Source organism: Psilocybe cubensis, chromosome 4 (assembly GCF_017499595.1).
Source record: "Psilocybe cubensis strain MGC-MH-2018 chromosome 4, whole genome shotgun sequence".
Taxonomy (NCBI): domain Eukaryota; kingdom Fungi; phylum Basidiomycota; class Agaricomycetes; order Agaricales; family Agrocybaceae; genus Psilocybe; species Psilocybe cubensis.
Genome location: NC_063002.1, coordinates 325,741 through 348,413, shown reverse-complemented (window position 1 = coordinate 348,413; position 22,673 = coordinate 325,741). Strand labels below are relative to the sequence as shown.

At 47.3% G+C, this 22,673-nt stretch overlaps 4 protein-coding genes across 4 annotated transcripts; 3 read left to right on the top strand and 1 right to left on the bottom strand.

The window, feature by feature from the left end:
* Positions 1 to 7,436: 7,436 nt before the first annotated feature.
* Positions 7,437 to 11,420, top strand: JR316_0004220 (uncharacterized protein; the record flags this gene model as incomplete). The annotated part of the gene is made up of 9 exons (XM_047889989.1): positions 7,437 to 7,535; positions 7,586 to 7,837; positions 7,889 to 8,000; positions 8,367 to 8,788; positions 8,841 to 9,228; positions 9,515 to 10,222; positions 10,281 to 10,307; positions 10,636 to 11,337; positions 11,386 to 11,420. The coding sequence occupies 9 exons, from the start codon at positions 7,437 to 7,439 to the stop codon at positions 11,418 to 11,420; spliced, it is 2,745 nt and encodes a 914-aa protein (XP_047749750.1).
* Positions 11,421 to 13,398: 1,978 nt separating this feature from the next.
* On the top strand, positions 13,399 to 15,326 carry JR316_0004219 (uncharacterized protein; the record flags this gene model as incomplete). Its single annotated transcript, XM_047889988.1, has 6 exons — positions 13,399 to 13,412; positions 13,458 to 13,905; positions 13,969 to 13,984; positions 14,039 to 14,506; positions 14,560 to 15,219; positions 15,271 to 15,326. 6 exons carry the CDS (start codon positions 13,399 to 13,401, stop codon positions 15,324 to 15,326), a joined length of 1,662 nt encoding a protein of 553 aa, XP_047749749.1.
* Positions 15,327 to 16,996: 1,670 nt separating this feature from the next.
* Positions 16,997 to 17,829, bottom strand: JR316_0004218 (uncharacterized protein; the record flags this gene model as incomplete). The annotated part of the gene is made up of 2 exons (XM_047889987.1): positions 16,997 to 17,739; positions 17,805 to 17,829. The coding sequence occupies 2 exons, from the start codon at positions 17,827 to 17,829 to the stop codon at positions 16,997 to 16,999; spliced, it is 768 nt and encodes a 255-aa protein (XP_047749748.1).
* A 216-nt stretch (positions 17,830 to 18,045) lies between these two features.
* JR316_0004217 (Protein adenylyltransferase FICD) lies at positions 18,046 to 20,780 on the top strand (the record flags this gene model as incomplete). The annotated part of the gene is made up of 11 exons (XM_047889986.1): positions 18,046 to 18,073; positions 18,121 to 18,843; positions 19,048 to 19,151; positions 19,212 to 19,406; positions 19,465 to 19,582; positions 19,642 to 19,838; positions 19,891 to 20,004; positions 20,065 to 20,304; positions 20,362 to 20,442; positions 20,505 to 20,621; positions 20,688 to 20,780. 11 exons carry the CDS (start codon positions 18,046 to 18,048, stop codon positions 20,778 to 20,780), a joined length of 2,010 nt encoding a protein of 669 aa, XP_047749747.1.
* Positions 20,781 to 22,673: the final 1,893 nt, after the last annotated feature.

Here is a 22,673-nt window from a genome sequence, read left to right as displayed (position 1 = left end):
TAAACCATATAACGACTTGTTAAGCCAGTTAGAGGGCTTTGTATGTGCTAAATACTAGCTTTGAAATATATATAGTCCGATGTCGTTCAATGCATTGACACAAGTCTGGTCCTAGTTGCTCTTGGAAGATTTACATTCCAGTGTATTTAGAAGCTAAAACGACGAAGAAGGTATGGGTGACCTATACTTTGCTCCATAGGCACTAGAAGGTCAGCCGTTTTGAAAAAGTCGTGACTCGAGGTTAAAGTGGCTTCAATAAGCTCGCACTAAATGGATCATGCCGACATGCCAAAACCTCTTTCGGTTTGCATGAAAAATAGATAACTTTGGTACATGATGACCACGGTGTTGTTGGCTTGGGAGCTTAGCGCCCAATAGTGGTGGTGGATGAAAAGTCAATATTCACTGCTGATGCAGCTTGATTAGGCTGATTGTCGATGATGGCCTTGCTGTAAAGCTAAGGCTCCCCACTATTGAAAAGATGAATGTTTAGACGTTGTTTGTCACAGCTATTTTTAACGTCTTTGCCAAACCTTACCCTGCCATTGGGACTTGCACTCGAATGTTGAGACATTGTTTGGTTCTAATGTGTTTGCCAAACCTTACCCTGCCATTTGGACTAGGACGAATGTTGAGACATTGTTTGGTTCTAACGACTGTACCAAACCTTGTCGCACTGTGTACTCCTCTCCCTGAACGTTGTACACTCATGACCGACGCCATCTACCTGGTTGTCCATTTAAATTTTCACTTCTCTTTGACTTGTCTAACTCACTCCTTATCCTACAGGCTCAACTCTCCGCATATATTCCTAAGAAGTCGAAGTCCACTGTCATCACGTCTGTTTGACGAAGTCAAAGACCACCGTCATGTCTGCACCCCAATCCAACAATGCAGTAACCAGCCCCCCTTCGATGTGGCTTACCATCAACTCTGACGATCTGACAATGGACCGTCCTACCAATGTGAGTCTTCATCATACCTATTTCTATCTTCACTAACCATGTCGTTCAGCCTCGTACACAAAATTAACAAATCCTTCTTTTGTTACTAAAAAATGTATTCTAATCTAATATAATCCGATTCTCTGTTGTTGATCGAATTCCCATCGTACTTTCGTCTGTTTATTCAACTCCTCCAGCCTCTTCATATCCGCTCGAAGATCTTCCGATGGATGGTGCTGAAAAAGTTTGTGGTCAAACTTTCTGAGCAGACGGATTGTATCTCTACCCCGACTCCTTGACAGGGCCACGTACGCCCCAAATGGTGATAAACTGCCGCTGGGAGGGGGTGCTAGGTCAATAATGACATACTCAATGGTTTGCCCCTGTGACTTGTAATCCGTGAACGCGTAGCCAGCCGTGATGGCATATTGTCGCCGCATAATGGTCGTCGCTTTCTTCTCGCCCTCCAGTTTGACTGATATTTTTGCTTCAGAGGGGGTCAAAGGTATCAGCCCCGGTTCAATGCCTTCAAAACGTAGATGAGTTGGTTTGTTGGGTTTGAAAAGCAACATGGCCGGAGGATATTTCAGTTTCGCCACACCATTTTCAATTACTGGATGTCTTCCTTCTCTCTCGTCTAATATTATGTCGTGAATGATACCCCTGGTGCCGTTCGCGATATCAGCTTCTGTAGCAATGTTTATCTTGATCATGGCTTTCATGCCAACCGCAATTTCAATGACATCCGTCAGGTTTCCTGTGAGATCTTCTTTCATCGCTGCGATTTCGCATCGCTGAGCAATCGATGCCCTCTCTCCGGTGCTTTTCACTGTATCCTCCGCTTCAACAATGTATCTGATGTTTCCACTGCGATGACAATGTTTCTTGATCGCTGCTTGATTCCACATCTCTCTGACTACATGCCGAGGAGTTACTAGGATAGCGTCATCCCAGGGTGGTTGAGTAAAATCGGGTACAACACAGCGCTGGTCTTCCAAAACCAACTTTTCTATTTCATCGATATCGTCGTAGTCACACTCTCCGACTCTCAGGCGATTCAGAATCTCCATCCATTGTACGTCTTTCACCCGTATTTGTTTGTCGAGAATGACAACTGTCTCAAATTGTTTGAAGATTTCTCTGCCTAACATTGCGCGCACCGAGTCCTTCTCGCTCTCCACATACAACGCTCCTTGAGGTTTACGCACCGGAGGAAATTGATGAAAGTCTCCGGTGAGAATTACATGCATTCCCCCAAATGGTAGATCGGCGTTGGCACCTCTCGCTTTGCCATGAACATGACCCGTCACGGCGGACGTTAGTTGAAGGGCTGTTTTGTCGGCCATTGAAGCCTCGTCCAGAATCAAGAATGATTTCCCCTCTATATTTCGCTTTCGCTTAGCGAGCATCTCAGCCGAGGGTTTCTCCAGCCATTCATCAGTTTGTGGGGTATTTTTTGAAAGACCGGCCCATGAATGTAGCGTTTGCCCCCCGATATCAGTGGCCGCAATGCCCGTAGTGGCGCACTTTGCTAAGATGTTGAGTTGGCCGTAAAAGTCAAATGTCTCCGTAATAGCTCCGATTAACATTGACTTCCCAACACCCCCTTGCCCAAGTATCAGCATCAAAAGCTGCTTGGCGTGCCCATCTGTTGTCTACCATTGAGTTCCATCATGAACTTCATTAGCCTGAATGAGTACTTACGGGTTGTCAGATGTTCCACCAGCTTCCTTTCAACAATATCATGGGCACGACGTTGCTCCTCGTTAAGGTACGCTAGAAGGCGTCGTTCGATACCACGGACTGGACGCCCTGAATCGGTTTGCATATCAAAGTGTGCATAGCTCTCGTCCATTAGTCTTTCGACATGGGGTGGTAAGTGGTTTATAGACCCTAATACCCTCGGCTCTCTCTCATCGCTCGTCATGTTGTCGCACGAGGCATCCATTGCGTTTGTCACTCTAACAGTTTCTTTCAACTGCTGGTCCCACGCTGCTATCCTGTCTATTTCCTCCTCTCCTCTTGCCACGCGACAACCTGCTCTCCACACTGTGTCTGGGCATTCTTCCTCAAAAAATCCGACTCGTTCTCCTTCATAGAGTGCTGCCGCTGCAAAAAGCGTCTCCCTGGCGGGTATTTTGCCCATCCGCGCTATCTCTACATCCTCTTCCGTTAATTCGTCGAAAAACGGATCCGCTCGCATCTCCTCTTCTAGCATCTCTTTCTCCTCGTTTTCGAAGTCCAATTCGCACTCCACAGGTTGGTCTCGAGTCCCTTGATTCTTCTCCATTTCTCTTCGCGCGTGCGCTCCATCAAGACATTCATAGTAGTACTGAATGTTGTGGATTACGGTGTGTACTCTCCTTTTGCCTTCGCCCAAAAGTTGTTGAAATCGTGCTTCAAAGGTGGCGCACTCTCCCTTCAGCGATTGCAGCTCCGTCCATGGCGAAAGTAATGCAACCATTGACGCAAAGTAGAACTCTTTTTCATGATCTTCCATACAGTCATTTCGTGGAAACCAACGGCCAACGAACCTTGGTAGCCTCTCGTGCCCCGGTCCACGGATAATACGACAACGGCTCGCCTTGCCTGCCCCTTCTTTGTATGGTACTCGTTGACTCATAGGACGACCTCGTGCCACCCCATCGCCCTGTTCCTCCATGTCTAGACCTCCTGTCGACTCGACGTTGATGCTCCCGTTTTCGACTCCTTCGTGGCCCGCATCTCCTTCGTGTTCAGGACGTGGTCCACCTTTCTTCCCAAGATCTCCCTCGTATGTGAACAGCATGAAATCTAAAAAACTCATATGCTCCAATTCCTCCCCCCTATAAACGTAGTCGCGCAACTGATCTTTGATCATGGCACGTCCGTCTACCATTTCCAATGTAACATCGTGGGCCTGCTCCTGATTTTGGTGGCAACGTCAACAATGCTACTTAAAATAACACAAAAATTCTGCCTACCTGCGTGCTGCCACCAGACCCTTCCCGATCATCGCTGGTTGTACCGTCTGGTTCGACTGTCGTGGGTGGGGATTTCTCCTCGTGACTCTGTTGTGGTGGAATAGTTCTGTCAAGGAACAGTCAGCTCGCAAAGTCAATGTGTTGGTGGTTCTATGTCATACCTTGGTTTGCAAAGTTCTGGATACATCTTTTTCAACGTACGGGCGACCGGATCCCAGAAAATCGGTATGTAGTGATGTGATTCGTAAACATCCCCCCATCCCATGATGTAGCTAACTATTTCTGGGCCGCTAAACTCTCGATAACGAGTTAAGGAATTGGCACAACGTTGGATCAGTCGTTTGTTCACGAGCTGCATATCGGTAACACCCCGGTCCGCTGCTTTCGAGAAGGCAAAGGCATTGGCCAACAGAGCGGACAAGTTTGAGGTTCGCTGTTGTTTCTTCGTGGCATAATTGGTGATGTAGAACGTAATGGTTGCAGTATCCATTCCGCTCAAAATCAATTTCAAGTCGTGATTCGCCCGTAATGCGTGCATAATCCAGGGATTGAAAGCGTTCAGGAGTTCGCACAGTCTCTTAGGACCCCACCGGCCCACTTCATCCACCCATGCATGCACTGCCTTCTCGAAGGGTGCCCGCCGTTTGCACTGCATCCGTCCGTTGATTAATTTTAGACATGCGGCCGCGGTGCATTTATGATATTGCATGGCCCTCACTAACTTTTCCAGCTGCTCCAGCAACTCTTGATCAGTGGCATGGCGAGGATCCACCGGTCTAGAGTACCCAACACCTGCGACTTTAGGAATAGCCAGCACTTGCTCTTTCGTCTTTCCACCAATATCCGCTTGAATCACCGTTTCGATATACCTCCGCATTTTCTCTCGAAACCTTTCTGATAATAGCGCTCGTTTCATCTCGTCTGCATTGGGCGCATCCTTCAGCCATATAAGTGTGTGCAAATGAAGAGTTCCTCGACCCTGAGCCTCTACCGTGCCGATATAGCATTGCACTTTCCCCAGCACGCCGTATTCACGTTCCAACCGTCCCTGTGGATACTTTTTAATGCCCAAAAGCTCTTCCAACACCAATTTCACAATGAAGTGAAAATATTGTGCCGAGGCGTACGGATCCGATGCCATGTTCGTGGCTCGACGAGTGTGGTCTGGCCCTGCGGTATTGCAAAACGCATCGAGGTCAATCTCCTCTCCCGCAAACACCTGTGCAATTGGATCTTGGGTATCGGCCGGGTTGATGGTCATCCAAATGGATGGAGGGTTGAACAGCAGGTTGGTGCCCCAAACTTTCGATCGTACTGAGCTCCGAGATTCATCTGTTCCTTTAACCGCCTTTCTGACTGCCCTCAATTCTGTCCGTAACGCTCGAACCGCTGGGTTGGTAAACGTGATTCCCCGCTTTTCTTCCTGGCTCGCTTGAAGTAGGTCCCTTGGTTTCAATGTTGATATTAGCCTCATGTTGCGCATAAAGGTGGATTTCTTCATTTGAAGAACAGCCGATCTGCAGACTTCCCGCTTCTGCATGACACCAAAAACTTGGAAAGGATAGTGCGGGTCTTTGCGAAACCTGTGATCGTGATATTCCATGGTCCACCTAACGTGAGTCTCGTAGGGCACCTGAACAGGCCGATCTGTTTCTATTCCTCCGGCGCCATACGGGAACAGAGCGGGAAAGCTTCCCAAGAGATGGTTGGGGTTGCTTGGACCCCCGTGGTGAAGTCGCCCATTTTGCTGGTTCCTGCGAGGGTATTCGTTTACGAAGGTGTTTCCACAACGAACTGTGAAGTCTTCAGGAACTTGATGAGACGTGTCTGTGCCAGTACACATGTTGTTAAGGGCATGAGCCAGCAGTTCTGACGTGGTGATATCTCCACCCTGGACATCGACAACGCCGTGGGATAGAAGGGGGATAACGGACGGTAGAACTTCCCCTGAAGTCATGGTCAGAATACGGTCAGTGCCAGGATTGCAAGACAAAGTAACGGGTTATTTACCTTCTTCAACATGGCTATTGTCGTGCTCGTCAATCTCCGTGAGTCCAGCTTCGTTCAACGCATCTTGAAATGCTTGAGAAGAAAGGTGTTCATGCAACTCGCAACTTCCCACGAAGAATAAACTTACCTTCTTCTTCCGCCGCGTCCTCTGGCACGTACCCGGCATGTTCCTTTTCAACTGCTTGCAAGTCAGACGAGTATTTGGTGGTGGCCAGTAGTTCCAAAGGTATACCATCTTCCGGCAACATTTGCAAGTTTTCATCGCTGATATCAATGTTTTCATACAGTGGGTTGTTCGCTTTCAACCAGACTAGGGCGGCATGCACACGTTTTCTGCGAACTTTGAACATTGCTGGCATGGTCGACTCCGGCAATCCTTTGGGCCCAACAAAGGTCACTCCGATAGTGGCAGGTAAAATTTTCGACGGGCGGGGGAACACGTTTTTGCCCCCTTTTAACATGGAGGCTACTTGGTTTGGATCAAGCTTGTACGTTGAGACGTTTCCCCGTAGGCCGCTATGCATTTGTGACCGATCCCAGTGTTGTGCACCTTTCTGTTTGGGAAACAATTTGATGATGTACGCCGCAGGGAAATACATGGCGATTAGCATCTTTTCCGGGAGAGTGAGATCGGCGAGTTCTCGTGGTACGTCACCTACCCACATGTTGTTGCCCAAGCTGAATTTCGGTCGTTTACATTTCTTCAAGGAACTGAGGCATTCGGAACACAGTATAGCGTTGTTGCCGTCCAGCAGAGAGCCAGTATGGAGAAGCATCCCCTCAGTTAGTACATGAGCGGGATGAGGGGTATACGGGTTCAAAAGATGGCGATGTGGTATGTCACTCAGTTTGAGCACATTCATTTCTTCCTCTAACATCTCCCTGGCGCATGACGCGCAGACCCGATGGCGCAATGCTTCATTCGAAGACGCATCAATGAACTTCGCAAGTCGTTCTTTGCATAGGTCTATGGACGGGGGCATCAGGAAATCGCCTTCAATAATCTCTTGGAGTCTCTCATCGGAGACTTCATAGAAATTTAGCCTCTCGGCGGCCGTGGGTTGTGGGTCTTCTCTGGCAACCTTGGGTGGCTGGCGCCTGATTCGTTTGCGCCGCATTCCACAAACATAATCTGCAGCTTTCCTTCGCGTACCGTAATTTGCGTAACGGCCTTGCCCTGCCATTATCACTGTCCTGGCAGCGCTAGTAATTGCTTCCACAACATTGGGTGGGAAGGTGGCGATCTTTTCAAGCATAAGACTGCGAGTCTTGAGCGAAGCGTGCGTGAGCCTCTCGGGAGAATGTTCAAGGATGATTTCTTTTAGTTTAGAAACAGTAATATCGGACAGTGCTTCCATGGGGTGCGGGTTGAATAGACCACGTTTAATGATGTTCTGGTCGACAAATGCTGCTGGACAACTTGCGGATACAATTTGCATTTTGCTTCAATGTGGGTCTTACATTTCTGTCACGCGTTATTGTCCTGTTTCGCTTGAAATAAATTTGACCTCTTTTCCTCATGTTAAATCAGGAGCACTGGGTATTGGTAACCAACCGGGCTGTAGAAGCTATGAAGAAGAATTTGAAACAGGCGTCGTTTGTGGGCCAATGCATGCATGTACGTGTTTGCAGTAAAGTCACTACCTGTGTAACTCATTGTCTTTATAGGATGTTCCCCGTCGTTCCTGCGCGTTCTTGGGCGGTGCCACTACCAAAATTTATATTGTGAATGTCCCCGCCGCTGCAGGTAAAGAAGATATCAAGGATTATGAGGATCTAGACGTCACCATGTGGATGCCTCACTGGCCATTTATGTGGGATCATGTTGCTGCGTTTGACGCACAGTTTTGTCAAACCTACGAACGTAGTTTGCCCGGAACCTCCATCACTTTTCAATATGTTTTATTCCACTATTCCCAGGTTGGCGTTCCATAGTCTTGCCCTTTCAAAATTTCTCATTATGTTTTGTAGTCAACAATCCGTGGTATAGCGGATGCCGACAACAATTTTGTAAGAACGCTCCTACGTCAACGGGGCATTACTCGCTTGCTTCCTTGGTATGGGGAAATTCTCATTGCCAAATGTACGCTGGAAGGCACTGTCGTGGATTTTACACGACGCGACCTCGCTTTGGTTCCGGAGTTAATTCAACAGTTCGTGTGTCTTTTTTGTCTACCTAACTTTTGATTGATGTAGCCTATGGTAGCCTCGTAGAACGTTTTGAGACTATTTGAATGAGTATCAAGCCCTGTCTGTACTTATTTCAGTAGACCAAAGGCGCAATTTCCTGATGCCACCCAATTTCTATATATAGTTTGCTATTGACACTTGTGTACTACGTGACCGTTAAAATTTTGTCAATTCTTCCTACCTACTCGCAACCTCAACATACATGCAAGGTTTGTTGCAGTGGTTGGACTTTGATTGTCAATAACTTAACGCCCTTTAGATTTCTTTAAACTACTTCCCGACGAAATTCTGGGTCTCGTCATCAATGATTCCTCTTGGTCCGCGTGGATGGCTTTAAACTACACCAACATGCGCCTGAGGAGGCTGGTGCAAGAATCCGTCCGTCGTCGCATCAAACACTTTGTTGGACTTTTTTTCGCTGACGCCCTGGAAATTTTTTTCCACCTGCTGGGCAGTAACAACGCCTTGATCACGGGGCCGCTCGTCCGATGCATCATGTCTGTGGACAATCCCATATACACACAGGTGTACCCTATCCAGCTCGACATCATTCTACCAAGGCGTTACGCTTTCGGTTCTTTTGATTCCTTTGTCCGTTCCCAAGGATATCATGGAGAAAACACTGGAAACGTGGAAATGTCACTGCGTAAGGGCTTGAAAAGATTTCATACATATCTCTCGGTATGTAATGCCTTCTATGCTTAGCAATAATATGCTGAGATTTCTGAATAAGTGGAATGGCGTAATGAAAGTCTGTTTGCTTTTAGCAACTGATGATAAAACGTTACCTGGCCTCCTCTCTGCGCCGTCGTCGTCGCAAATGTTTGCGTTGTCACACACGCGGCTATACTGCTTCTACCCGCAGTTGTTCGCCAAAAGACAATTTTTGTATATTCGGAATGATGTGGACGATATTATCATGCCACCGTACGAGGAGTTCAACTTCGGCCTTTGGAACAGAGATGGCTTGGTTTTGTCGGAACCTTGCGGCGAAACATGCCCCGTTCTATGGAGGAGGATCACCGCTGGAGGTGGTGTGGCGATTATGCGTTGGGGAGGATTTCATGGGGACAAGGACTATGGCAAGCACGTCTCACCACCTGATTATTTTGTACAATCTGGTCAACATATAAGGTGGCGTTCCGCTCGGAAAAACCGTTGCGACAATGTCCATTGCCAACACTTCCGTCGTTTTATTAATTTAGAGTACACATTGTATTAAGGGTGCACTTGGCCTTCCTATGTGACGTCATCCTGTTCCCCCTATATGTTGATGTGTGTGATCACGTCCAAGGTTGTTTTCCATCCACCTAGAGCAGACATTAGCATTAAATGCCCTACTCATCGCGGGGTACGTCACGCTGAGTTTCGTGAGTTTGTGATGGTGCCTCTGACAATCGCAAGCAGAAAAATCGAAGTTTGACCACTTATTATCCGAATACAATCTGGGGCCTGTTGACAATGTCTTGAGCTTACTGCGACATTCACGAGGTGTGGTGTTCGGATCGATGGCATTGGGCGTTATACAAGATCTATTATTCGAGCCGCATGATCTCAACCTCTTGGTGGGGTGCCAGGGCCGTCGGTCTATCGAACGTTACATTCAGAATCATGGTTATAGGCTGGTTCAAGAACAAACGGGTAATATGGGGTCAACGGTGTCGTGCTTGACAACCTATTCCCACAAAGTGACACACAGGCAGATTACCCTGACGGTCTCTCGGGCACATTCCACTCTAGCTCCTCTGATTCAAGCACCTTCTACGCTTCAAATGAACTTCGTTTCTTGGTATGGAGCAGTCTGCCTGTACCCGGAGCAGACTTTACAAAACAAAGGCTTAGTACACTTCAGCGAAAATGAAGATGGGTTACTCCTGGACCGGTATGAGCAACGGGGTTATCGTATCACTTATCAAGGCAATCATTTGGGCCACTTCTGCACGGCTCAGCCACGAAGTATTCAAAGCCCTGCTGTTCATGTCGTCCCTTTTTTACCACTTGATGAAACACGGACGGCTATAAAGAGCACAGACATAATGTGGAGGCTTAATGGTAAATGTTGTGAAGATTTTGCCAGATGTGCTGTCTTCGTAGACGTGAGGAATTACGAAGTTGGTAAGCCTTTGTGAGTTAATACCATATTTTTTGATATGTTAACGTCCATAATTTGTAGTCGAAGTGCACACGCCTGCTGACGAGAGTTTGTAATGGCAGTCCCATCCTTCATTTCCTGGCATGCAATCATTACTAGGGGAAAGTATAATCCTAGCAGGCGACACCATGTTGCCGTCATGTATACGCATTTATAACTATGACCTAATCTGCTAAATTTATCTTGCTACTGTTCCAACCCGTTTAATGAAACCCGTTGGCGTCGTCCTTAATGTGAAACTGTCTTCTTCATTTTTGTTTGGTTTCCCTGCATATACGGAAAACCCCTTCTCTTTGTTCAGTCTTGCCATGTCTACTTTTGTTCAACGTGCGTACTCCCTTTACCTTTTCTTTAAATGACCTGACTTGCCTTGTAGATAAAGAAACATTCACATCCCTCATTCGCCCATTCCTCCCTCCTAACGAGTTTTTGGCAATAATGCGGTCCTGCGATGTCGTTGTTGTTGGTTCTGTGGCCCTCGCCATGGTTCGACCCATCGCTTTTACACCCTCTAACCTAGACCTACAAGTGCCTTGCGATGGGCGACGTGACCTCCACAAGTTTCTCTTAAAACACCGCTACCGCCTAAACTCATTTTCCAACGACAACACTGGTTCCACTGTCTCACAGATCTGCTCTTACTCACACCCGTCCCATGCCTCATACATCTCCATCATTGTTTCTAGGAACAAATCGTCTTTGACCCCCCTGTTTCAATCCCCTTCGACGTTGCAGATGAACTTCGTTGCCTGGTACGGGGCGGTTTGTCTGTATCCTGAACTTACGCTACAATGCAAAGGCCTTGTACAATTTGATGAAGACGAGGATGGTTTATTTCTCCACAAATATCTCGAACGGGGCTACACTTTTCTTCCACAACAAAATGCTGTTGGTCACTTCTGTGCTTCACAACCGCGTAGCCTGCGCTCACCGGTCACCATGATTGTTGGCTTCTACAACCCCGACCAGACTCGACTGGCCATGCGTAACCTGGATGTCATATGGCGGCTGCGGGGAAAGTGTTGCGACAGTCAGCTCAGGTCAGGTTTATTCATCGACGCCTATTCTCATGACGTTGGTGCGTTGACTTACATTGTGTATCTTCCTTTCGCTCATTTCTTCCAAGTGGAAATTCATTCATCCTCTGATATCGGTCCCTAATTTACTACATGTCACCCCATTGCTTTTGTATTACTAATGCTAAAGTTTTGTTCAAACCTCGAACCTGACCATCTCCGCCTTCATATGGCACCATGTATCTTTAATGGGTGACATCATCTTGACGTCATGTATAGAGATAGAGATAAGATAGTCTATGAGAGTGATCTAATCAGTTTTAATTTATCTTGGAGCTTTTACATCCACCTTAACTCATTACTGTTTCAACCACGAGTCAACGATCTGGCCATGTATCTCAATTACCTTTGCTCTAGTCAACTGCGCCGATGCAGAGTGTACCACGGTAACTACGGTGAGCTAAACATACTACTTTGCATTCCCTGTCATGGACCACTAACGGTGGTATTGAACATACTGGCCGCAGAAAGTATCGAGGAGCAACGGTTCCATTTGGAAAAGTGCCACGACTATCTGGCCAGCGATAGCTTTCTCCGCACGTCAACCTGGTATATGTTAAACAACGGATATTCTCGCCTACATAGCCTGCCTGCTTCGCATCAAAAGCGATGTGTGGTGGTAGGTGTGATCAGCGACGATGGTGCATGGTTGGGCCCTTTAGGTAATTTGGACAAAAACTCTGGAAATAACTTGAGCGACGCCAAACATATCTTTAACCTGGTCTGCCCTCGAGGAACAAAAGGCTACGACGTCGATTTTTCCAAAGCAATGGGGAATCTACGCTTCCTTCTAGAAGCATTGCCTGCACACTCAGTAACAGATCCGATGCTCTCTTCCGCTCACGGCGAACCGTGCATAACATTTACGGCGCCGTTGTTCAAGTTATCCGTACGTTGCAATGTGAATCTCTGACGTGTGGTATACACTGCTCAAACCTTCCATGTACCTTAGACACTTGGAGGCGAAGGTCCGAAATCCTGTCTACGCATGTGGTTGTTGTATACTGAATGATCACTTAGTCCACAGGGATCGTGATATTGATGTTGACTATCCAATACCCGTGGAATATCAACGTGACCTCCGCCTGTTGAGAGAGGATCATACGATGGGGTATATGACAGTTTGCAAAGGGGACAGAAATGATTCATTACCGGTGGAAAACTTTTCAAAGGAGTTGATTGGACACTTGGTTCGTGTCGAATTTATTTTATTTCACGACTCCAATTACCAGTTGCATACACTGGTGTTAGAAATTAGAATAGTCGACTAAATTCACAGGCCAACGCTCGGTTCATGTACTGTCATTGAATTTACGCAGTTTATTTTACCCTTTCTGGCGGTGAGGGAACTTCTGCTGACGTGAAAATCGGACATTGGTCCGATGGCTGTGTTTGTGTGTGTTGATCGCGGATGGTCTGCCGTTGTATGACAGCCCCAAAGGGGTTTGGTTCTCTTACTTCTCTAACCTCAACTGCTTCACCTCAGTTTGTCCAATTGGCACGAACACCTGTCTCATAATCGCAGTGGATGGCGTTGCAAGTAAGCACATAGTATGTGTGGCTCATTGTATCGGTTTCACTTGTACCCGCCAGGGACCCTGCCATGAAGGGAGCCCGACAGCGATCACAACCGACACAATTTTTTTTTCGGGGGGGGGAACATTTTTCTATGAATTTCATGCGGTACCAAAGTGAGTTTTTGGGCCATGTTTGAAGAGGGGTTTTACTTAACCATGTGGACACGCGACTAGGTTCCGACCTGGTCAACTTGTCCCGTCGTTTTTGTTGACCAAAGGAGCGGGCCCACGTTCTCAAAATCGGATTGGAAGTCCCCAGAATGCAGCCATCTTGCCTCAAATTTGTTGCGACCACCCTCCCTTCTTTCATTGGCCAAACCTTTAACCTTGGCGTAAAATTTGGCGGGTGCGTATCTGTTTGACTACGTCACCAAGGATCACTCGTAGACATAAAAGCGGCAGGTTTGGCGTTAAGACATAATTAGCTTGGTTTTCAACGACCACCATCCCTCAGTTTCCGCTTCACAAGTGCTGCTGTCTGTCGCCATGAACACTTCTTCGTATGTATCTGACTTGTTCCTGTTATAAATCTTTTACTGACTTAGCCCTAGCGCCACCATGCCTTTCAACGAGGCCTATGTTCGTCAACAACTTCTGACCTTGCCGCAATTCACTGCATCTCCTGGATTTAAGGAATACGTGCAGTGGCGTGGTGCCGGGCAGGAGGTGTTAGCCCTGCCAGGCAGGCCCACAGACGCCATAGAACCTGTCCAGTTGATTGTGGTTGGTCAAGTCACCACACGCGCGTACCTCGAGCCCCAAGGGAACTTCAATCCAATGTGGCAAGATCCTTTGCGAAATGCCATTGGGGCGAAGCTGGTGTTCGATGTTGGGAAGCCTCTCCAGGTTCTCACATTGGGCGGAGACTATGATACGAGTTTTGATAACCTGTCCGAGTGTCAAACGTCGATTGCGAAGACGAACAAGCACAACCATTTCCTGAACAAGGAAACGCGCACTATGCGGTTCAGTTTTCCGCTTTGGGAACCAAGGGTGTGTAATGCCATTTGGATCTATTCCTTTTCCCCTTATCTGACCATCGCCGTTTTCTCTCAGAGTGTTGAAAATACGAGTAAGCCTCTTTTCTTCTTGGCGAGATTACACAGTTCTAATGCTATATGTACAGCTCCCGCGCGCGACAGTGCCACATACGGATATACAGTCAACCCCGCTTGCACCCCTTGGTTCAACAGTGCAAAAAATTCTCACCATATCCGACTGATGCCTGTGTACGACGTGGAGGAAACACTAATTACGCGCCCAGACTTGTTCGCCTTGTTGCTGATAGGTTCCGTGGTGGAAGTGACTTTCACTCTCCGCCACTACCACATGGCCGTCACATCCACTCGCACAGATGCATCCGATACTTTCTCGGCGAGAGTTGAAAGTGTGAGTGTCTTATGTCCACCCCCACCTGTTCTGCAGAGCCCTATTCGCATGATCTCGCCCCGTAAACCGCCCCGTCAGGCTCAGACTCCTACTCGCCATGACTTTAGTCAGGTCAAGCAACCGTCTTTCACCGCCAACCCTATGACGGTTCATCTGGCTTTGCCAATGAGTAGTGCTGTAGGACCACAAGCAGCATACCAAACCAGTATGCCAAACTTCACCTATATATCTTCTTTCATAGCACTAATGTTTCTCTAGGTACCTCATCCGCTACATCTTTCACAGTAGATACGGCCCTCAGCGCCACTGGGGCACCAGGACACGCCTCTTTTCCGGCGTCCCATGATATCGCTGGTGGTCCAACGACACCGGTAATGGGGGTGTCCCCGCCTCCGACGCTTATGCGACCCGCAGCAGCAGCGTCTGCTTCTGCGCAGGCGCCGCCACTTATTGCTTCGACGTCGATCCCTTCCGCACCTGTGCCTGTGGCTCCCCCTGTGGCACCCGTGTCTGTCCCGCCGACGCCTGCGCCTGTGTCTGTCCCACCGCCGCCTGCTCCCGTGTCTGTCCCACCGATGCCTACGCCTGTGTCTGTTCCACCGGCCCCGGAACCTGTGTATATCCCTCCTCCGGCTGGGTCTGTCCCGCCTGCCTCTACGCCTGTGTCCGTCCCTCCTGCGCCTGCGCCAGTGCGTGACACTCCGGCACCTGCGCCTGGGACTGTCCTTCCTCCGCCCGCGCAAGCGTCTGTCGCACCTAACGTCACGGTCACAAGCGGAGGTGTGGCCTCGGGGCTCGTAGGATCTTCGTCCGATGGTGGTTCGCAACAGAGTGACCCTGCGACATCTTCAGCTCCTGTGGCACCGGTACCTGTGGTGTCTCAACCGGAAACCAGACGGTCAAGCTTACGTCGTTCAAGTAAGTACCTCGCTGTCTTAACGTGGAATACTGTTTAATTGGTTTGCCCAGGAGAAGTTACGGACCAAGGAGATGGGGAAGGAAGTCCTACCAAGAAAACCAAGTAAAATATTATCGGTATTGGGAAAGTAATTTGCCATGCCCTCCCAAATCATTGCACTTGCGTAGTATAGCTATTCCGTGTTTTAATTGTATTTGTTCCAAATATTTACTCCTGATTAAAGTTGACTCAATGGACTTCGATATAAAAGCAATGAGTGAGCCTGGAAAGGTGACCACTGCCCCCGAGCACAAGGAATTGTTTCATCTGTTGAAAATGGATTTTTTTGCGCATGTATTCTCTTTCTGCTGTTTTTGCTTTGGTGGCTGACTGGTTTGCAGGAGTTTTTCCACCGAGTACGATGACTCTCTCATGGACCACTTGGATCAAAGGTCCCTGTACCGGCTGTCATGGACTTGCTTAGAACTACATGAAAGGGTCAACAGATATATGGGCAGGGCGCTGTCTGTTGAAAAATTATTGTGTCGTTTCTTTATGCCCTGTGAATATGACGATTTTCGTCGTCTTCAATACGACACAGGCCTTGTCATATCGGGTTCGGCGGCCCTCCATTTTTTGTCACGGGATAAACATTGGGTTCCGGACGACCTGGATACATATGTTGAACACCGCTATGCATGGCAAGTAGTCCACTGGCTCCAAACCCGTGGATTCGAATATCGCATAATGGATGTATTGCCTGAGTTGACCTCTCCAGAGGTGGCTCTGGATAATCAATATGTCCATTTTCCTCATGGCGGTTACGATACCCTAGGGTCCATTTTGTTATTCGTGCGTGGTTCGTCAAAAGTGCAGTTGATTACGGCACTAGGTAGTGTAATGGAATGCATTGTGCCTTTCCACAGCAGTGAGTATTGACCCGTGGCTTCTACCGACTGATCTCATTGATATAATACACTTACATGCAGCCGCGGTCATGAACGTCATTACATATGAAAAGGCGTACTGTCTCTATCCACTGGCCACTTTGGCTAGGAGACTCTCGTTGTTGAAGTCAAACATGATGGCTCGTCGAACCCAGAATGCAGTCATAAAATATCACCACAGGGGTTATGGTATTGCTTTTTCAATTCCGGATCCAGCAACGTGGATGATGCTCAGTCCAACAATGCAAGACAAATTGATCGAGAAAATTGACGACCTTATCATTAGTTATCCACGGGAAGAAGGAGGCGAGGAAACAATTCCGGTGCGATATATAACGAGAGGGACTCGTATGTTCCCAATGGGGGGCCGTCGGGTTGGCGATGCATTATGTTGGACTTACACACTCGAAAAAACAAATTTCCCCACAGGCCCATCTGTGTTTGAAGCGAATACGTGGTATTTCTGGTATGACAGGTACAGGCGTGTTATGTTGGAGTTTACAACACTGCGAGGGGAAGGCCTCAAATTTTGCTACACAACCCAATCGGAGGTTCTTTGGAGAATCATCAACGAAAGGTGCGAGGGTACTGTGTGGAGAAGGAACGGACCGTAAGCATAGTGCTCTGTTTTAATTGTAATGAAGTTAGCTGACGCTTAGATACCAGTAAGCGAGACGCCAATGTGCTTAAGGTTGTTAAAAAGTTCAGCGTTCGCCCACAAAGATTATGGGCACATTAGGTTGCAATATTAATTATATCAGTGTAAAGTACATGTTCAATACAAGCTGGTGAACACGTTATATTTCAAAAATACCGTAATCCTCAAGTACATCTGGATGTTTGCAAAGTTTTAGATCGTTATTGCTCGACGGAAAGTCTTAGAGAACCCACGAATTTGGTCACTTTGTAAGTCAATCACAGCGCCATTCGGGGACCCAGACTGGCCCGCGAGACGCCAAACAATATCATACTGTTGCATAGGGGACGCGCCAACATATGAGTTGTCCAAAGGAATGAATAATATGGTGTCCAATGACATTCCTCGGGGGTGCTCCAGGAAGGAGCGAACAGTGTTATCGCATGAGGGTTGCAGAATGAAATTGTGACGGTGAAGGAGTTCCCCAATGACTTCATTGTCCGATCTCCTATAAAGAATGACGCCTTGGTTTCTCGGCAAATACTCCGGATACAAGCATACCGCGCCCTGGGGTGTTATGAAGTTCATGCCAAACGTCGTGCTGAAATTGAACACAGGCAAAAATGGGACATGATTTCTGGATATTGTAACCGTAATCTGGCGTCCGGATTCAAAGTTACAGTAGTAGCTGTGTTCGGTCCAAACTGATTGCTCGTTGTCTGAGTGGAAGGTTTGCAAATATTCATATCCGTGTCGCACACAAAAGACGTGCACACGAGAACGACCAGTCTGACTAACAGACAGAGAGAGGTTATGAGGAGTAATATCTTCACCCGTGAAAAATGCGAGCGCGGATGCCCCTGTAATAACAGAGCTGGACCACTTCAAGAAATATAGGAAGTCGTCCACACTACCTACGCCGAAGGGTCGTATGATGTCGTGAACTTTTTGCCTTGCTGTGAATAAAAACGTGCTTGAGAAAACCGCGTCATTGAAAAGTACATATGGAAAATGCATGTACCTGTGCGAGCGGACTGTGTCGCCATCATAGAAGAGAGGATGTGGGGTGCTCGAGTAGTTTCACTGCAGAGACATATCAATTATATAAGTGGTAATCTGGTCAAGACTGACGTAATCAGATACCTATAATCTAATCAGATGTTCAATCTATTCCAATTGGTTTTTGTGTCTCGGACTGGCGAGGCGTCATGACGGTGATGTTGAGGAAGGTCCTTGTCTCCGAGTCTTAACGTTGACTACCTATGGCTGACTTCCCATCGTCATATGAAGGTAAGTTTGGGTTTTATTGTAATAGGCGTCTTATAACACTTTGCCAGCTATTTCAAGACTAGCAGACCTGCTTAGTCCATACGACGTCGGCACCGTACCTGGTTTCTTGCGCTTTTTAAAGTGGTCTAACAGTGTTTTGATTGATAATGGGGCTCTAATGTTTTTCACGCATCTGGACCTGCCAAACAACGACATCAATATTAGCGTTTCTGAGGCTAACGAGTACCGAGTCGATGCGTTCTGCTACAACCACGGTTATGTTTTGGTGGATAGAACGGATGACAATAGACCAAGTTCTTACATCCAGCGCGTCTCTGTGTTCCGCCATCCAACGTCAACGGTGTCTATAATCATCACAGTCTCGGCATCATCATTAAATTTCCTTCCAATCTTCTCAGCAGCATCAACTCTCCACATGAACTTCATTAGCCATGAGGGAGCTGTCTGCCTGTATCCAGACCTACTCAACAACAAATCGGCAGTTATTCAATTTGCGCAACGTGATGATGAGCCTCTCATCTCGTCGTACCGATCTTACGGATTCAACTTGCGCCATCAGGGCTCTTCACGGGATCACTATTGCATGAAGTCACCAAAATCGCTGACTGGTAACAACGTACTCTTTATCCCTTTCTCAGCGGACGGCGAGTCGGCCGCGCCATGCCACAACGCTTTCGGAGTGACCGACGTGATTTGGAGGCTTGGTGGACAATGTTGTGATGACCATGCACGGATTGCCACAGTAATTGATGTGCCATCGAAGAACATATGTAAGTTTTCTATTGTCACTATAAGGTCCATCTCCTAACCAGTCGACACAGGTACATATAATGGAAAGGGGCTTTGCATAATGTAGAGACATAATTAGTAGTAGAAATAAATTGCATATTGGCTGGGTTCCGGTGTGCGCCGGACCGTTGTTCGACGTCCCAACACCAGCAAGGCCCGAATTGGCGAAGCCAATCTTTTATTAGATAAATGGTTAGTACGTAATCATTTGGCAACTGTTGGCTCTTCCCGCGATGGTTCCACTTGGAGTCAAACCACGATGGAGTCATACGCTTCAGAAGCCCTGCAGGTATACTCGGGCTCCTGTACCTCCGATATGCTTTTCAGGCTCTGACATTTACTTTGACAGGAAATACCCGACCTTATATCCCAGGAGGACAGAGAACGACTGATACAAACAAACGAACTAGCTGACACAGTATCATTATATGAAGAATTGCTCGAGAAATACCCAGAACGCGCCCACCCTTATTTCTTAGTCAGGAAAGCTAATCTGGTTCTTCGGCTTGGAGGAGATGCGATTGCACTTGGTCTTTACAGGAAAGTGAAGATCTTACCAGTTCTTCCGCATTGCTACGTATCCCTTACCCGTTTCCCTACAGGCGCAGGACATTTTGTGCCGCTTGAGCGTTTGCGATGAAAAGCTGGATGTGTTTTTGCAGGCAATTTCAGAGAGAACTGAGCGGTTGGCGAACGCGCTGTTGGAGAAATCGTGTCAAGGTAATGTCGTTTGCTGTTGGTCATAATACTTTACCGCTCACTGATTTGGACTATTTTAGTGACCTATTATCGCCCTTGGAAGCCGACGAAGGAATACAAATTTCCGACAGATCAACCGCAGCTGCCTCCCGGTGCTTCTGAGCTCAAAGAGCGATGGAACACATTGAACCAAGATCCAACCTTTTACGCATCGTACCTTGTCAAATTGGCCATTGAAACGAATCACGTAGAAAGTACATTCTTGCTGAAGGAGAAGGTAAGCTATAGTCTCTCAGCGGTTATGCGGTAAACTGAAGGAAATATAACAGTCTATGCAAGACCTTATCAGGCGTGGACTAGATGAAGGTGTAATTTCAACAGAACCGCATAGCCCGCTATCCCATCCAGACAAGATTCGATCTATCTTGAGAGATACAGTCACTGTATGTACTTCTATCCTCATATTCAAATATATTATAAAAATTTACTCATAATGACGACAGGCCTATCAGCAATTAACCCCCCTCGTCAACAACACCGCTCCCCTCTCCATGTCCGCAGCATGCGCAATTCACGCTACCCTCATGAAGACTAGTCGATTTCTGGAGAGCCGCTACATCGCACCCGGGGCTACACGTGCAGAGACATGGAAAACAGTCGTGATATCAGGCAGCTACAATGTTCAAATGTGCCCATACCCAGAGGTCGACAAGGAGTTTGAGTATATATGCAGAATGGCCAAGGTGAGTTTTCCGAATTTTCAAGACTGATTTGTGTTGAAATTTTATGTTTTGTTGTAGCAATGGATCAGGACGTGGAGGAATCCGTTCGCTAGTGCTAGCTGGACGCACCTCACGTTAGTTAGCTGTCATCCATTTGATGTATGTGGATCCGTCGAATGTGCGATACCATATTTCTAAAAAATTCTAATTTCAATCCGTAGGATGGAAATGGGCGACTCGTGCGTATCATTGCATCGCTCCCGCTACTGCAGCATAAATTCCCTCCTATCTCAATAACAATGGCGCAGAGAGCTGAGTATTATAAAGGGATTGTGAAAGTGAGTATTTGTTTTGTTACTTCTATGACGTGCACAACTCAATGGATTTCCTTCACAATCGAACAGGCTCGTGATGGAGATCACACAGATATGCTGCGATGCTTTGTCGAGGGGATGAAGGAGACCCTTGATCTGGTTGAAAGTCTTAGAAATTCATGAAGAATTTTGGCGCGTTTGCCAGTGGCAGCTATAATCTAGACAGGGGTCGATGACATGCCATGCAATGCTTGTAATAGTATGTTCGTGCCATGACATCACTGTGATAATGTCCAAGGTGTTATTTTTGCATATATATTTCTTGTTTTATCGTTTACCGCTTGCTAAAGAGTACCTTTGGCGATCCTCCACTCAAGCACTTGCAGTGTAATCGATACCCGTACGCGGTATAGTTGAACTTGCGGAAGATGATACTGTGATTAGAATGACACTCCTCGCAGGACAGCATGTACAAGGGTTGATGCGGTGGAGATTTTAAAGTACGCACTTTCCATGGCTCGATCATGTAGGAATCTTCGACTGGACGAACAGAGTCTTTGCGTCCATGTAACTGTTTTCTGAGGTTGTTGTGAAGTCTGAGGGTCAGGTCTCGAAGCTTGGCAGCGCGTCTTGGCTTCCAGTCCTGCAAACACTCAGCCAAGTTCCGAATCCGGAGGCCTCTGAATCAATCGCGTTTCTGTTCCGTCACCCAAGCCCCAGCGACCTCAGACGTTGTCTGATCAAGTCTCAACGCCAATCCAGGCACAACAGTCTTGAGGAAATAGAGTGAGCTTGACTATTTCCATTCTTGTTCGACGTACCTCAACAGGAAGGGTCATATGTCCCGTAAGTTACTCGATTCACTCAAACAGACTAGTTGATCTGATTCCGCGACGACGAATGTATATCACATGGCTTGGTCAAGAAATCCTTAGCGTCCTCTCGGTGCTGTGCCCAGCGCTTGGGTGTACGCCTCATTCACCTTGTAAGGTATATCACGGAACGATGGCTCCTGTCACGGAGAATCCAAGGAGAATAACGTTACCACACGTGATACGGGCGCTTATAAGCGCTCGACTTGGTGTAGAATGGGCGGTTAAAGCGACTGAAAGTTGACGTTGCGCTGCAGGGTGGTGTAAAATGCTAGAGGTAGGGGGAGGGGAAGAGGTAAGTGTGGGGAAAAGAAAGTGATGTCACAGTTGCTTACGCCAGCATTTCAAATCCTCTTGCTGCTGGGGCTTATCGATAAATGCGAAACTCTCAAAATTCCCCCAGACAGAAGCAGGGCTTATTCCATGCTCCACCCCCAATGTGTTTGCATATGGCTGCGAATCGACACGCTTCGGGGTTTGGGAAATCTCGACCGCAGTTTCAAAACAGGATGGGTATGTGGCGGAAAAGATCCGTCTGTTCTTTTGTGTCGGGATTGGATGGAATGTTCTGTTTGTGCTAGCTACTCGGGCTAGGTTCGTTTCGTTTACAGCTGCTTCCCGACTTCAAAGATGTATGCAACATGGGAGGCGTCGAACCACCGACTTTGGCGGACCTGTTGGAAGGGTAAAGATCCTTTTCTTTTCTTCTGTCCTCAGGATGTTTACAATCTGTCGGCCGATAAAACCAGTCATGATTGATGCGATAGTGTCAGAGAAGGTCATGTATATGATGTGTATTTTATCGCCTGGTTGATTAGGAATGTGGTTTGCGGAGAAAACCCCCGTCATTACTCTATGGCCCTGATGTCATTGGCTTTTAATCTAGTGCCCGTGAGCAGCCCTGGGCGTACAATCGTGGGTGAAGGGATGTTCTTCCAGGCTGCTCTAGATAATTTTGTCTCGCGTGTATCATTTGGGAATATCAATTATATTTTTGTACTTTTTGCTCGAGTGTAGGAGGCATATGATAAAACACTATTGCCTTATACAGAGTGTGGGCCCAATATTGGGCTATAGGTAGCCTATGTAAGGCAATGATGGTTGAATGCCGAAATGCTTCTCCAGGTTACCATCGATAAACTCCACTCCACACTTAATACCTATTGATTCCCTGACAGTTGGTTTCGTTTTATGGAGAATATCA